General features: G+C 44.2%; 1 protein-coding gene across 1 annotated transcript in view; it reads left to right on the forward strand.

Annotated features, from left to right (window-relative positions):
- Positions 1–15153, forward strand: part of LOC308101351 (FERM domain-containing protein 7) — a gene marked incomplete at its 3' end in the record, with an annotated part of 17210 nt that extends 2057 nt beyond the window's left edge. The window contains exons 2-13 of the mRNA XM_080450775.1: positions 5336–5440; positions 6134–6176; positions 6884–6962; positions 7365–7462; positions 8142–8256; positions 9079–9226; positions 10669–10764; positions 11738–11901; positions 12452–12523; positions 12693–12768; positions 13378–13598; positions 14130–15153. Coding sequence (XP_080306901.1) covers positions 5336–5440; positions 6134–6176; positions 6884–6962; positions 7365–7462; positions 8142–8256; positions 9079–9226; positions 10669–10764; positions 11738–11901; positions 12452–12523; positions 12693–12768; positions 13378–13598; positions 14130–15153 — 2241 coding nt within the window. The remainder of the gene's footprint in view (positions 1–5335; positions 5441–6133; positions 6177–6883; positions 6963–7364; positions 7463–8141; positions 8257–9078; positions 9227–10668; positions 10765–11737; positions 11902–12451; positions 12524–12692; positions 12769–13377; positions 13599–14129) is intronic.
- Positions 15154–16501: the final 1348 nt, after the last annotated feature.

Consider the following 16501-nt stretch of genomic DNA (forward strand, 5'->3'; position numbering starts at 1 on the left):
TCCGCCATAGGTGTATGAATGTGTGTGTGAATGGGTGAATGTAATGCAAAATCTATGTAAAGCGCTTTGGATAAAAGTGCTATATAAATGCACCATTTACCGAGCCATCTGGCCCATAGGGTCAGGAGCCTATCTCCTGTTTATGTAGCGTGAGGCAGCTTGACGTACAAGTACACCCCCCAGCCATGATGGAAATGACGCTAGCAAAGACAGAAAAAAGAAAAGAAAGACATGCATGCTATCTCTGGTTTACTTTCCACATCTGCAGGGGTGAAGTACCGTAGGTTGACTCCTTTTTAGGAGACCGGAAGCAGGTTGGAGTCTATTAATTCCAATTGAAGTTGAGTGAATGTGAACACAGCTTCTGATCCATTCTTTAGCCCCATGCAAGCTATTTGAGTGCACGGGAGTTGGGAAAGTCCCGGAAAAGACGTGCTGTGATTGGCCAGTAGTCACTTTGAGCGGCAGTTGGGGCAAACATCCCCACCCCAAAACATGATTTACGATTCTGTGCCTATCGGCACATAAGTCGGACGGCGCTGAGTCGGCTCAAGCCGTTCGATCTCAGGAGGTTGGAGTTGGCCGTCTAATGATTAGCGAGGCACACCACGAGGCAAGTGCTGGAATGGGGTCTTCGGGCTGTATAGGCTCTATGCACAGCAGCCATATTGTGAAGAAATTCACAGGTGTTGCCAATGATACTAATGAAGGCTCTGTTCCATTCTGGTCAAACAGAGTCAGGGTTGCTGATATTGTCCTTGTTGGCTCACTGGAAACACTGCTACACCAGTGGGTCTAAAATTGGGGTCCAGGGACCCTCATGGTTCCTTGAGGGGGTTCCAAATGGCCTCTTATGGGTGTGTAACTCTGGGAGTGTACAAATGGAAATGGAAAATGGTTGCATTTGTACACGCTCAGAGTTATGGGGATCGTGGAAATTAAAAAGTCTGAGAACTACTGTGCTACACTAAATGGAACACAGCCTTCATTAGTATCATTGGTAACACCTGTGAAGGAAGTGATAATATGGCTGCTGTGCATAGAGCCTATTAGAATGTGACAACGGCCCCACCAAAGGGTCTTCCCACGTCCAGTAGGGCGAAAGCCCCACCCAGTGGCGATGGGACGGGCGGGGCTTCCCATCTCCCGTATAGTTCCATATATAGCTAGCCCCACGGTCACTGAACTCAATATTAGACAAGATCGCCACAAGCCACACAATCTTCCCAAAACTTTGACACTAAAGAGAGACAAAAAAGGAGAAAATCAACTTTATTATCAACCTTTCTCTGTCCCAGCAGCACACTCTCGCGGAACCTAGCACATTAAACATCGGACGGTCGTGGCCAGACGGCCAGACGGCGCCCACCATTTCGCCTCTAGTGGCTCCAATTAGGATGGTCTATCTTTCTAAAATGTTCTGCACCATCGTTGACACTAGCATGTCACATGATGTACAAGTACACCCTCTGGACATGACGCTAGTAAATCACAGGGACTTACCCCCCAATCCAAGCCTTGATAACGAGTGCCAAGCAGAGAGGCATTGAGTCCCATTTTTACAGTCTTTGCTATGACCCGGCCGGGGGATCGAACGCCGACCTCCCAGTCTCAGGGCGGACACTGGTCGGGGCCCCCAAATAACAAATATGTAAAATAAAAGAGGGAAAGAGGGCATGTTACTTTTTTCTTTAAATCCTTGAAAGGTTTCATTGTGACAGATGCATAGGAACTTGTAGTATACTATGTTACTTCAATTGATCAACCAAGTTTGGGGCCTTTAGCATGCTGGGAACTGGAGTTATGGCTGTTTAAACCCCAGCCAATAGGAACACAGAGGGGGCAGAGCAATGGTGCGCCTGGGTGAAGTCGTCCTTTAAAATAAACATGCTCTGAAAATGCTTGCGGACCACCCATCTGACCACTTAAAGGGATAGTTCACCCAAAAAAAATCTATCGATTAGTCACCCCATGGAGAATGGATATTTTTTTGTTTTTGTCGCATTCCTAAGCCAATAATTTGATGACCAGCGGACCGGTAGGCAGCAGTTCCGGTAGGAGACACAAAGGAGACTTTGTCTCCTACCGGAACCGCTGCCCGCCATCAAATTATTGGCTTAGGAATGCGACAAAAACAAAAAAATATTCATGAATTCAAGTCTCCATGTGGTGACTAATCGATAGGAAAATAATAAAATTTTGGGGTGAACTATCCCTTTAAGGCCAGATGGGTGGGTTTCAAGATGTTCAATTGGGCCCTGATCCAGGAAAGGTTGAGAACCACCGCTGTAGGCTATATGCATATCATATCTAATCGGACTGTATTTAGCATATACATTATGTCAGAAATGTAACAGGGGCTTAAACTGCCCCGGCAACATTTTGTGCTGAAATAAATGGTGCATGTATCATAGAGCCTTTACTATGTGCATTAAACAGGCTCACATTCACACACTGATGGCAACCATGCAAAGCACCAACCTGCTCATCAAGAGCAAGTTGGGGTGTGTGTGTGTGTGTGTGTGTGTGTGTGTGTGTGTGTGTGTGTGTGTGTGCGCGTGTGCGTGCGTGTGTCCATGTATCTTTTATGAACTTGATAACCTTGTGGTCAAAGTTAAGTGAGATCATGTTTCCTGCACACGTGTGTGTGTGTGTGTGTGTGTGTGTGTGTGTGTGTGTTTGTGTGTGTTGGGTAAAGCTATAAGAGATCAAGCTAAAAGAGGGTGTGGTTACTTGTCCGCGTTGATAGCCGGTTAGGTCTGTTTCTCTAATCGCACACAGCTGCTGTGTGCATCTCTCTGTGACACAAGCACACACACACAAACACACACACACACACACACACACACACACACACACACACACACACACACACACACACACACACACACACAGACACACACACACACACACACACACACACAGAGTTGCCCGCTGTGGTGATAAACACAGGTACAGGGTTGTCAGGGCATGTGTGTCGCCATAGCAAAGGAAGACTCACACACACGCCCATCTACCCCCGTGACATGATAATTATGAGACAGAGACACGAGAGAGAGAGAGAGAGAGAGAGAGAGAGACACAGAAAACCCTACTCAGTTTCAAAACTGCCCTAAAAAACACCTTCAGGAGGCTGCAATTCCAAACTGGTCTTTGTCAAAGTCTTAACCTAACCCCCCTCCCTCCTCGAACTGTCTATTGTACATATTTCTTGTTTTTCATACCAGTAACCTGTAAGCTGACTGTATGATGTTCTGCATAGTAGTGTATATCTGTCTGTTTTCTTAAATGCCATCATGATTTGAGTGCGTGGGGATCTCATCTTAAATAAGCTGTTGTGCTTTTATGAGCGATCCAGTTTAGAGGACCTTGTATTGTTAACTGTACTTCCATGTACCTTTTCCATGTCTTTCTAAATAAAGTACTACAATCAATCAATCAATCAATCAATCACGTAGGCCTACACTTTTCCTGTCACACCAGCTCACACATCTTGCTGTTGTGTTTGCACATTCACATGCACTTCACCCAGCAAATATGGGACTTTTTGGTCATTGGCCATGTTTTGAAATTTAGTTTGGGTGTTTATAATCTGTGGGAAGTATATGAGTCTCTGATGTCTTGATGCAGTGGGCAGGTCGTTCGAAAGCGCAGCTCAGTTTCCAGCTCATCTGGTGTGCAGTGGGTGTAAGGCTATAGTCTGTTTTCTCTTGGGAGACAGATGTGCCCGTGGCGGCCTTTCCTTTTTTTGATGGCAAGGCTGTGTTGTTCACTGTCTGAGTGCACATTGTCAAGGATTCCCTATCAGTCGCGGTGCTCAGGTATTCTGTCATTGTGTATTCTGATTCTCTATTGAGGGACAATTGTTACGCATAATAGTTGATCTGTCGCTGTCTCTCTTTGTCTCTTTGTGTCTGTCTTGTCTGTCTGTCTGTCTGTCTGTCTGACTCTATATATGGCTCTGTCTTTTTCTCTGTTTCTCTGTTTCTCTTTGTCTTTCTGTCTCAGAATCCACTTCAGTGTCACATCACAGGTTTGCAGGTGTAAAGAAGTGGGTGTGAAATTCGTTTTAGTGCAAGCTCCATCGTTCTGTTGTTTTCAGAAAGGAGAAAAGGAAAGAGGAGGGGGCAGGGAAAGGCCAAAAAAACGAACGACTAAAGAAAAACATGTCAAGGAGAGGCAAAAATCTAAGATATCTACATAATATATGCACATAGCATAGACCAGCAGGCACAGTATGAACGGTACGTGACGTTGGACATAAGAGGTGCGAGGTGGTAGGTCCACAGTAGCAGCAGGTATGTACATGAGATTAGAACACATTAAGACCGGGAACGCATCTGTGTAATTTTTTAGATTACTTTGGCTATTCAAAAATAGCAGATATACAAGCTCATAGCACGGGGGGCAGATGGGAGTCCGCGGGCAAATACATATCATTTTGGGGGTCCTTGACATGAAAAAGTTTGAGCACCACTGATATATATAGCAACATATGTTTAAAAAAAATAAAACTGTTAGGATTTAGAATCTCCAGAAGCAAAGATTCAAGTTAAAATGTTTGCTGTAAAAATGTAAATCTTCAAAGATTTGCAAACATTTTCAAGATTTTTCAAAAATAAAAGTAAACTATTAACTATAAACTATGCCTATTGCCTAACCCTAACCTAAACCCTATACCTTAACCTCACAAAAAACTATGCCTAAATCTAACCTTAACCTCACCATGCCTAACCCACAAAGAAAGCTGATTCAGACCATATAAAACATCACCAAACCCAGTACTGTTTATTTCTTTAATAAAAATGTCAACTTCCTGCTGATTTTACTACTTGAAGATCCGGTTCCGCGGATCCAGTCCGGGTTTTCTTCTTAATACAAATTGTATTTGTATTAAGAAGAAAACCCGGACTGGATCCACGGAATCGGATTTGCAGGAAGTTGACATGTTTATTAAAAAAATAAACAGTATTGGGTTGGGTGATGTTCTATATTGTCTGAATCAACTTTGTTTGCGTTCGTTTACGTGCTAAAAGAGTGACTTTGAGAGCTCTTTTACCGTACAATGGAAGTCAATGAGGAGCATATTTTGAATAATCAATTTCTAATCAATGGAGCAATTATTTTTGATTTCTTGTCCACCTTTGGAGTTACATCATGGCAAGGTAACTACACAACCCAAACCTCTACCAAAGTGGTCTTGCCCTTTAATGGGTAGGCCCCGGTGAGGGGCGGTGGTCAGGCCTTGTCCAACAGTCTGATGGTATTCTAATGGTGTCTCTCTCTGTTTCTCTGTCTTTGTCTCTCGGTCTCGTTCTGCGGGTCCCTCCTTCAGCAGAGTGTCCTAGGAGGGGAGTTCTATAACAAGGTGTGCGGTCACCTCAAACTCCTGGAGAAGGAATACTTTGGACTGGAGTTCAGACATCACACTGGCAGCTATGTAAGACATGCACGTACGCACGCACGTGCACGTGCACGCACACACCAATGCATCTCGGAGGCAAATGTTGTACTTTTACTCCACTACAAGTATTTGAAAACTTTAGTTGCTAGTTACTTTGCAGATATAAATTATGACATTATAAAACATACATTAACCACTTTAGCCTTAATGTATACCTAGGCTATTGGAAAATAGCCGATCTACAAGCTCACAACGCGTCACAACGCGTCGCATCGTGACGCGTTGTGAGCTTGTAGATCTGCTATTTTCAAACATTTTAGTACTTTTACTTTTGGTACTTTAAGTACATTTTGATACCAATACTTTTATACTTTTACTCAAGTAAACTGAATTCCTGACTTTTACTTAACAGAGTATTTCTACATTGCAGTGCTGATACTTTTACTTAAGTAAAACATTTGAGTACTTTTCCTACCACTGTGTCTTTTCCGGGACTTGGCAGAATCTAGTTGTATGAAAATATAACAGGATATTTTTATACAACTAGATTCTGACAAGTCCTGGAAAAGACGCGCTGTGATTGGCCAGTAGTCAGGCAGCTTGCCTTCTACAAAATGGCGGCCGCGATACAAGTCGCTCCAATGAACTGCAGAAGCCAATGAGTTATCTAGGTTTCTATATCTATGGTACACACCATATAGTCTGACTAATAGTAGCTGTGTCTTTCAGGTGTGGTTAGAACTACTGAAGCCCCTGGCTAAACAGATCACATGTAAGTCAACTAACCAATCATCACTTCACATCGACCACATGAACCCCAGCATCCCTTTTCTGGACATAGTAAAACAAAAGAAGAAAACGACTTTTCGCGGAAATTGGTGAAAATTAGGCAATCATTAATGAACCATTTGGTGAAAACAGGCTTACATTAAGAGAAAATAGAAGAACGTTTGGCGAAAGTAGGCAAATGTTCAGCGAGACTAGCCGATCTAATAGCTCAGTGGTTCCCAAACTGTGGTTCGGGTCCCCCAAATTATTTTGTGGGGTCCCCAGATGATTAGCTTAATGTGCGACATTGTTTTCTCACTCAACAGTAAACAAACCAACATACAGTATAAGTGTATACAGGGTATCTGTGAGCTTGTCGTTTGGCTATTTTCACAACTGTTATCTGTGGAACCGAGTCAAACTAAAAGTAATGCCTACAATTCAAAAGAGCGTGTCGGGGTGGGGGGTCCCCAGTTCAAATATGATTATTTTGGGGGGTCGCGGCCTGAAAAGTTTGGGAACCCTTGTACTAGGCGCATGGCGTTGTGAGCTTGTAGATCGGCTATTTCCGCTATTGACATAGGCAGAGAAGTACATACAGTAGGGTTAATTGTGAACTTCAGTTCATAATGTACTGTACAGTATCACACCTCTCTCTCTCTCTCTCTCTCTCTCTCTCTCTCTCTCTCTCTCTCTCTCTCTCTCTGTCAGACACCAGTGATCTATTCTTTAGGTTCATAGTAAAGTTTTTCCCTCCAGACCCTGGACAACTGAAGAGAGGCCTCACCAGGTAACAGTGTGTGTGTGTGTGTGTGTGTGTGTGTGTGTGTGTGTGTGTGTGTGTGTGTGTGTGTGTGTGTGTGTGTGTGTGTGTGTGTGTGTGTGTGTGTGTGTGGTTTGTGTGTGTGTGTGTGTGTGTGTGTGTGTGTGCGCGTGTCCATGCCTGTTTCATTATACATTGACGTCATCGCAAACTAAACTCTTTTTCATGCTATGTCTAGTTGTCAGTGGTATGGTTCAACAGCTGCTTCTACACCCCCTGGTGGTGAATCAACAGTAGAGCAGTGTATACTGTATTATGATGTTATTTCATGGTTCTATACTCTCTCTCTGTCTGTGTCTGTGTTTGTGTTTGTGTGCGTGTGCGTGTGCGTGTGCGTGTGTGTGTGTGTGCGTGTGCGTGTGCGCGTAGGTACCTGTTTGCCCTGCAGATGAAACAGGATCTGTGTAACGGCAGCCTGACGTGTAATGACAACAGCGCCGCCCTGCTGGTTTCTCATATACTGCAGTGTAAGTACAGACATGCAGTAATGACTGGAGAGCCCCAGGGCTCTCTACTAGGCCCCCTCCTTATTTCCCTCTACACTAAATATCTTTGCCAAAAAGCAGCGATCTACAAGCACACATTGCTTGTAGATTTATATTCGCAGAATGTTCGCAATGTGCATGTTTAAAAGATCCCCATTAGAGGCACATGGTCATGGATGAGCCTGCCGAGGTCCCGAACACAGTAAATACAATACAGACATGCAATTAGCAGATATGAATCACCAAATGGACTGTAATTGGTTTATTTTGTTTGTTTTGTAATTTTTTATGATAATGATGATGATGATGATGATTATTGTTGTTGTTATTTATGTAAATCGACTTGAGCCTCGACTTATAGGCTATGTATTTTCTTACGATATACAGTATGTCCAGTATCCGAAAATAAAAATGAAATGAACTGAACTGAATTAAATATAAGACACATTCAAGTGTAGAAACAACAGAATAGAATAATAAAAAAAAGACAATTATTGGCAAGATATCTCTTGATGTAGGCTACTTTTTGAAAGTCATTTTGTTACGGACTGTATATTTTTGGGCAGATAATTCCATAGAACTATCGACCTGTATATAATGTATATCCTATAGTAGATTTCAAGGAGACTATGATGACCTGTATATGATGTGTATCCTACAGCAGAGCTAGGGGACTATGATGAGGACCTGGACTGTCATCATCTGGAGCTAAAACACTACGTCCCCAACCAGGAATATCTGGACCACAAGATTATGAAGTTACATAAGAAACACAGGTACACACAAGCACACACACGCAGGCACGCACGGTCGCACGCACGCATACACCTCTTTTTGCATTGTGGGAGTTGGGAGATTCTTCAGTAGATCCCTTTTTTATTGGTTCAGTTTAGTCTTCTCTCTGTTATGTGTCTTTCTGGACAGTTTTGAGGTGAAGCCTCACCACTGTACGCCTGCATGCAGGTTCATTTCGTCACTTTTTTTGTCGGGTGTAAACCTCATAATGCCCGAAACTGTTACATTTCAGAAAATGGCAAAAAGAACCACATGTGTTCCAATGGATCCAATGTAGTTAAATTTAGTTGCAAGCTCTTGTTAATTATTTTCATTCATTAAGTATTTATAAACCCACACACAAGATTAACTGCTTTCGACAATGTTTGAGTAGCCTCGATCTCCAGGCTTTTATTTTCCTTCGCGTTTCGCTCAAAAAGAAAGCCTGGACCAAGCTGTTGACATTCCTGGCATAGGAAGTGGGAGTCAACCTTTCATTTCCCCAACCAACCAGAGTGCAGTGGGCGTCGCTCCAAATGTTGTGACGTCAGGGCTCTCAATGCTGCACATTGGGGGAGGAGGAGAGGCAGGGGGCGGGGCGGGGGCGGGCGCACAGATCGGTGAACCAATGGGAGCCCCCGGCTGTTTTCTCCGGAGATTTTGAATCCGCCCCTCTATGCCAGATATCAGACGCACTGGGGCAGGCTAATGTTTGAGTGACACTATCATACAAAGTCGATGTAGGGCATGTTTGCCAAGAAATGGAGATACAAGGTTTCTGACCGACAGCGCTGATTTCCTCTCCATGTGTCCCTCCTCCACAGAGGGGCGTCTCCAGCTGTGTCAGACATCCAGCTGCTGGAGGTGGCCAGGAAGCTGGACATGTACGGCATCAGACCTCACCCTGCACACGATGGGGAGGCCATGAGAATCAACCTGGCTGTCACTCACTCTGGAGTACTGGTGTTTCAGGTACAATCACCTACACTCATCTACATGCATGTGTATACTGCGGGCCAGGTGGAACTTGGCGTCCGATTGGCTGCATTCATGCATTATGATGGTTGATAGGATCCTTTCTGTGCAGTCCTTTATATTGCACTGGTTCGATGTAGAATTTGAGACAATAGGAACTGAAGTAGGTGTTGCAGTGTGTGTTCTGTGCACGGGGGTCCCTGGCAGGGAAGCGTCTTTGTGAGAAGAGTAGTGGAGGCAGGCTCACATGAAAGTGTTTCCATTTTTGTATAAAGGAAAGGTTTTTGTTTTTGTTTATGTTTGAGCATCTCTCTGACAAGCTCTTATGATGTGTTTCATGAAACCATTAGTTGAGAGTTATTAGTTATTACGCTTATGACTAATGGATGGAAAAGTACAAATTCCGAAATAGCTTCAAATCGATGGAGATGGCATGAGATGGAAGAACTGCACTTAGTGGTGTAAAGTAACTAAGTACATTTACTCAAGTACTGTACTTAAAGGGATACTTCACTTTCGGGCCGGGGACACATTTAAAAAAAATATTAAAAATAAATGAAAAAAGTTATGGAAAATTCATGGCCCCCTCACACATTAGTAGGACACTGCGTGTCGTGAGGGGGCCATGAATTTTCCATAACTTTTTTCATTTATTTTTAATATTTTTTTTAAATGTGTCCCCGGCCCGAAAGTGAAGTATCCCTTTAAGTACACTTTTGAGGATTTTTTACTTTACTGGAGTATTTCCCATTTTCAGTACTTTTAGTCTTTGAGTCTCCTACTGGATACATTAGCATCTTTCCGCCGGTAATCAATAATGGTAATGGCTTAGGAATCCGACGAAAATAAAAATTCAATGCTTGAATTCAATGCTTCATTGGGTGTGTACTTGATAGAAAATAAGATATTTTTCCGGTGAATTTCTCCTTTAAGTAAAACAATTCAGTACTTTTTTCACCACTGACTGCACTCACAACTCATCTGTAGTACGCTTTTATATTGATGTGCCACTGGATGTAGGTGTTGTCAAGCTATCCAGCTACATGGTGAAACATAAATAAATAGCTGAACTACTTGAAAGCTACCTCATTGTGAAAGTAGTGAATCTAGCCACAAACTATATGGAAATATAAGCTAGACACACACATGTGTGATCCTTCACCTAAAGAATGGTACTGGGACAATTATCCAGTCTCTTTATTGCTTTATTAACATTTTTAAACTTTCAATCACTTAATAATAAGTGAGGAAAAAATAAAAAGCTGTGTTCTTATATTTGTTGTACTTTGTAATTTGTTGTTTTTAATACTTAAGTAATTTTAAAAGCAAGTACTTTAACTCAAGCACACATTTGACTGAGCAACTTTTACTTGTAATTGTAATATTGTAATATTTGATCAGGAGTATCTATACTTTGACTCCTGTTTCTGGGCTTTCAGGGAAACACCAAGATCAACACGTTCAGCTGGGCCAAGATACGGAAACTCAGCTTCAAGCGCAAACACTTCCTCATCAAACTGCATGATAAGATCGGGGTGAGGAGCTATAAATACACACAACTACATGACTAAATACCTAGACGGCATGTACAGGAGGAAGGAAGAGAGAAACAAAGAAAGAAAGAAAGAAAAACAACACTAACACTTTTAAGCTTAATCTGAATATGTATGTGTGTACAATCATGTATGTTTACAGTATATGAAATTATGAATATTCATGTCCATGTATGTATGCACATGTATGTGTGTGTGCGTGCGTGCGTGTAAGCGTGCGTGCGTGCGTGTGCAGGCGTGCATGCAAATATGTATTATTACATTACAATTAGTCATTTAGAAGACGCTTTTATCCAAAGCGACTTACAATAAGTGCATTCAACATAGGTAGGCAAGAAAACTACTAATCACCAGAAGTCTTAAGTGCATTCTCTTCTAAAACAAGCAACTAAGAGTATACCTAGCGCTAAGGTAAAAGTGCAATATATCAGCTACCTACTTTCTTAAACAGATGAGACAAATAGGAAAATCAAATGAGCAAAAGCTAAAGCAAATAAGTGTATTGAATAAACAAGATCCAATAAAACAAGAGCTCGTACAAATAATTGACAACAAGTAGGCAAGACTAAGAGGAAGTGTCAGGGTAGTGTTTCCTGAAGAGGTGGGTTTTCTGCCTGCGGCAAAAGATGTGTGTGTGTGTGTGTGTGTGTGTGTGTGTGTGTGTGTGTGTGTGTGTGTGTGTGTGTACACACACATATGTATGTGTATGCATGTATGTATGTTTGTTTGTAAGTGTGCATGCTGCAGCCCTCTTATAAGGACATTGTGGAGTTTACATGTATATATGTGTGTTTGTATGGATGTGTGCACCTTGCAGCCCTCTCATAAGGACATAGTAGAGTTTACATGTATGTGTATGTGTTTACATGGATGTGTGCATGTTGCAGCCCTCTCATAAGGACATAGTAGAGTTTACATGTACGTATGTGTTTACATGGATGTGTCCATGGTACAGCCCTCTCATAAGGACATCGTGGAGTTCTCCATGGCCAGTCGTGATGTGTGTAAGTCCTTCTGGAAGGTGTGTGTGGAGTACCACGCCTTCTTCAGGCTGCCAGAGGAACCACAGCCCACACACACAACCATACTGTCCTGCAAGGGGTCCAACTTTAGATACAGGTACACACACACACGCACACACAGTCCTGCAAGGGGTCCAGCTTTAGATACAGGTACACGCACACGCACGCAAGCACGTTTGTATTACTATACTAGGACATTTAAAGACAGCATTGAAAATAGCTGAAAAAAGAACGCTGGCACATGTATAAATCATGCAACCCTAAACCCTAAACCTAAATGTCAAATCCTAGCCCAACAACACCTGAATGTCTTCATAATTGTAAGCCTAACATTAATATATGTTACCTTTTTATATGTCTGATTCTACAAAAAGGGGTAGTTTTCTATATAGTGGTCCTCACAATGTCTATTTCCCAATTTCTACTGTATTGTGGGGAAACTTGGCCCTCACAAGAAGCATAAGTGCGTGCACAGCCACACACACACACACACGCGCGCACACGCACACGCACACGCACACTACAGTATATTCAGGGATATGCTATAGAGATTGATTTGTGTGTGTGTGTGTGTGTGTGTGTGTGTGTGTGTGTGTGTGTGTGTGTGTGTGTGTGTGTGTGTGTGTGTGTGTGTGTGTGTGTGTCAGTGGTCGCACACAGAAGCAGCTGTTGGAGTGCATGGGGCCTGGAGGAGAGAGGAAACACACACAGTTCGAGAGGTGAGAACAAACTCATGAATTCACTAAAAACGTTCATTCAGCTGAGCTGATTTGTTCAGATCATATTGAATACAAAACAATAACTTGTTTAAAGTGACTATTGATGGTATTTAAGGCCAGTGTCCAGTCAATACTGACGTTGTGTCTTTCTGTGTCGTTCTCTCTCCAGGACGTTTCGCCAGGCAGACCACGACTCCAGACAGTCTCGCTCGTCTCCTGACCTCCTAACCGATGTGTCCAAACAAGTAATCACACCATTTTGATCCAATACATAAATACACAGTAATGGGTGTAGAACAGGGGGTCTTCGACAGGGCTTCCGTGACCCTCAGGGGGTCCTCAGAGTTACTACAGGGGGTCCGCCAAATCTTTGTGTGATGGGGAACATTATAGCCGAAAATAGCAGATCTACAAGCTCGCAACGCCTCGCGCTGCGAGGCGTTGTGAGCTTGTAGATCTGCTATTTTCAGAGAGTCGTGTGTAGAGGGAAAAAGAGCAGACCAAGTACAGAGCCCAACGGTCAAGTTGACTAAATATTGAGGGTTTTAAAGGTTAACTATCTGAAAATACACATTAGCATGAATCCAGCCATCTATGAAATCTATGAACAAAGTTTAATCTGCAACACAATGTCATACAATATGGGGGGGGGGGGGGTCCTTGCTTCATCTTTCTCTCAGCTAAGGGGTCCTTGGCCTGAAAAACGTTGAAGACCCCTGGTATAGAGGATACATGGTGGCTTCGGAAAGCATTCCCATTTCTCCATTTAGTTATAGACTTAATTTAAACTTGATAACGTGTGTGTGTGTGTGTGTGTGTGTGTGTGTGTGTGTTCCTGCGTGTTCCCTCCACAGATGTACAAGCATCCGTTCCGTCGACCCGGTGGGCGCAGCCAGGACCCCCTGGACCCCCGCACACAGGACTGCGCAGAGGTCACCACGAGGGGCGGGGCCAAACGCAGCCAATCATTCGTCGAGGTGGCCCAGAAGTCCCACCCCCCGACCTCCGGCCCCGAAGCCCATCGTCTCCTGTCGCCGGCGTCTTTCGACCAATCGTCTCCCGCGCCCAAGATACGGTCAGTGGTGTAAAGTCACCGAGTGCATTTACTTAAGTACTGTACTTAAGTACTATTTTGAGGTATTTGTACTTTACTTGAGTATTTCCAATTTACAATACTTTTACTTCTACTCCACTACATCTCAGAGGCAAATATTGTACTTTTACTCCACTACAATTATTTGAAAACTTTAGTTACTAGTTACTTTGTAGATTTTGATTATTATTACAAAACACACATTACCCACTTCAGCCCTATATATATTTTGGCCATTTGAAAATAGCCGATCTACAAGCTCACAATGCGTCGCATTGTGAGCTTGTAGATCTGCTATTTTCAAAAGATTTCTGAAATGGAACATTCTGCATAACGAGTACTTCTACTTTTGTACATTTGAGTACATTTTGATACCATTACTTTTGTACTTTTACACAAGCACATTTTACATTTTTTACTTCTAATTTTTTACTTCTAGTACATCTACATTGCAGTATTGATACTTTTACTGAAGTAACACAATTTGAGTACTTTTTTCCACCACTGCATAAGGTCCGCCTCCACCTCGGTGATGGAGGAAGGGCGAGCGGGACGGCCGGGCGGAGCGGCGGCACAGCGCCAGGCGCAGCGCCTCGCCGGCATCTACAGCAACCGCTCCAGGCGCAAGCCCAACCCCCAGCCTCACCCGGACGCCGCCCAGCAGCTGGTCCTCCTGTACCCCAATAGCCCCGCCCACCAGTACCACCCCGTCCTCCCCGTGTTCCCATTGGCCGGGGGCTACCCGCCGCCCCTCCCCCGACACTACAACTACCTGCGGGACCACATCGCCGTCTCCTCGTTGGAGCGTTTCCCGCAGCAGAGGCGGGACTACGAGAGGATGGAGGGCCTGGCGCGGGGCCCCGCCCTCCACCCGCTCTCCGGCCGCAACGCGTCCTCCTCGCTCTCGCCGCTCCGGAGCCGGCGGCTCCGCCCCTCGGGCTTCGCGGGGGGCGGGCCGGGGTCGGCCGGAGGGGGGGCGTACCCGCCGGGGAGCATCGGGGCGAGGCTATTGGACGCCGGGCGGCGGGGCACGGAGGCGGGGCACTACAGCGACGACTCCCGCTTCCTGCCGGGGTTGCCGCGGCGCGCCGCCAGCCAATCGGACGTCAAGTTCCACCTGGCCCGCAGCTCTAACCCCGCCTTCGACCCCGCCTCCGAGTTCCGCCCCCTTGGCTACTACCCTCACCTGACGCGGCCCTCCCGCCCCACCTACCTCCCCCTAAACTCCTCCCCCTTTCCGGAGCGACCCACGTCGCTGTGCGTGGTAGGGGGGGCCAGGACGGGGTGCTACGACTCGGACCCGGAGGTCTTCTACTCGTACTACCGCTCTCCACCCCCGCTGGGCGGAGTGGTACGCCCCAGCAGACTGGCCAGGATGAGGCACTCCTCCGGAAGCCTCCAACTGGACGAGGAGGAGGAGGAGGAGGAGGAAGGAGGAGGGGAGAAGGACGACAGAGGAGAGGAGGAGAGGAGAGGAGGTGAGGGAGGTGGAGGGGCAGATGCAGGAAGAGTGAGGATTACTCAAGTGAGGCTGTGAATGGAAGCATTGCAACACGAAAACGAAATAGACGTGTGTGGACAAAATAGCAGATCTACAAGCTCCCAATGCCGTTACAAATCAAACCCTGAGGAGCACACACAGATCCCAGTGCACACGTATCTGGACACATACAAAAGCTACAAATGGATGAGGTGGAGAATTCTCTCTTTTGACACAATGGACAAACTACACTCCAAACTCTTCTGTTGTGCTATTGTATGTTGATGATGTGCCACTGGAAATGTTAGCTTCTGTCAAACTACCAGGATGAAAAGTAAGCCACTTAATTCTGAAAGTAACAAAGCTACTGCCCACAAGCTACTGGGACATACATGTACTGTGGTTAAGCTGGTAGTGCCCGGCACTAGTATAAGTATATACGTTGACAAACATGATGGTAACTGTGGGTGATTTAATGTGTCATAGGGTGACAGGCGGACAGGAACGCATGAGGTTGTGCAAGGTCTTTACAACAATTTCGGACAATTTTTCTACGTTTTGAAAAGCTTTTGAAAGTCGTTGAAAAATGGTGCCAATAAAGATAATGCTTAAAATTTGAATTGAAATTAAGCTTTTAATACATTTAGTTTTCTTTTATAATTCTTTTTAAATAACGAGAGAAACCAAGTGACAAATAACGAGCGCTCCCTTCCCTCGTCTCAGACAATCATCTGAGATCAAGTGTCGCCTGCTGCCACGCTTGGGAAAAACTACGTCATCAACTGTGTGTTGTATCGAGATGTGGCCCTACAGCATTCCTGTTCATCACAAGATACTATTTGTATTTAGTAGACGTTTTGGGTTTTGCTAATAGACAAATAACTGAAAACACACAATCTGAAAAGTGAACCTGTTATGGAGTAAAATGTATTTGACTACATGTTGTTACATTACATTATTATTAACTCATTGATTTGTTTGAATACAAAGTGAAACAAGATAGGGTGATGGTGTAAGCTGCGTTGACACTGGGAGATACACAGCATAGTTGTATCTTTGTATCTGAAGTTGAAACCAGCTCAGCTTATTTGTAGCTGTTGTAGCTTTTGTAGCCACTACAAACGTAACTTTATATCTTCATGACGCTGGCTTCCATTGAAAAATAATGGTCGCCTGTATCTTTGTATCTGCCAGTGTGAACGCAGCATTAGTTTTAAAATCAAATTAGTGTGTGTGTGTGTGTGTGTGATAAACTGGCAAAAATATCTGTACACTTATTGAACAATGTATTTGGGCAACATAGTGTTAACTGGTTGTTTTTGAGGCTTCTGTCAACGAGTGTGTACTTTGAGTGAGCTGAACTCCTTTGTCAATAAATGATGTTCCCATGGAAACATTACAGGGT

This window comes from Gymnoscopelus braueri (genome assembly GCF_963280865.1).
Source record: "Gymnoscopelus braueri genome assembly, chromosome: 15".
Classification (NCBI taxonomy): Eukaryota; Metazoa; Chordata; class Actinopteri; order Myctophiformes; family Myctophidae; genus Gymnoscopelus; species Gymnoscopelus braueri.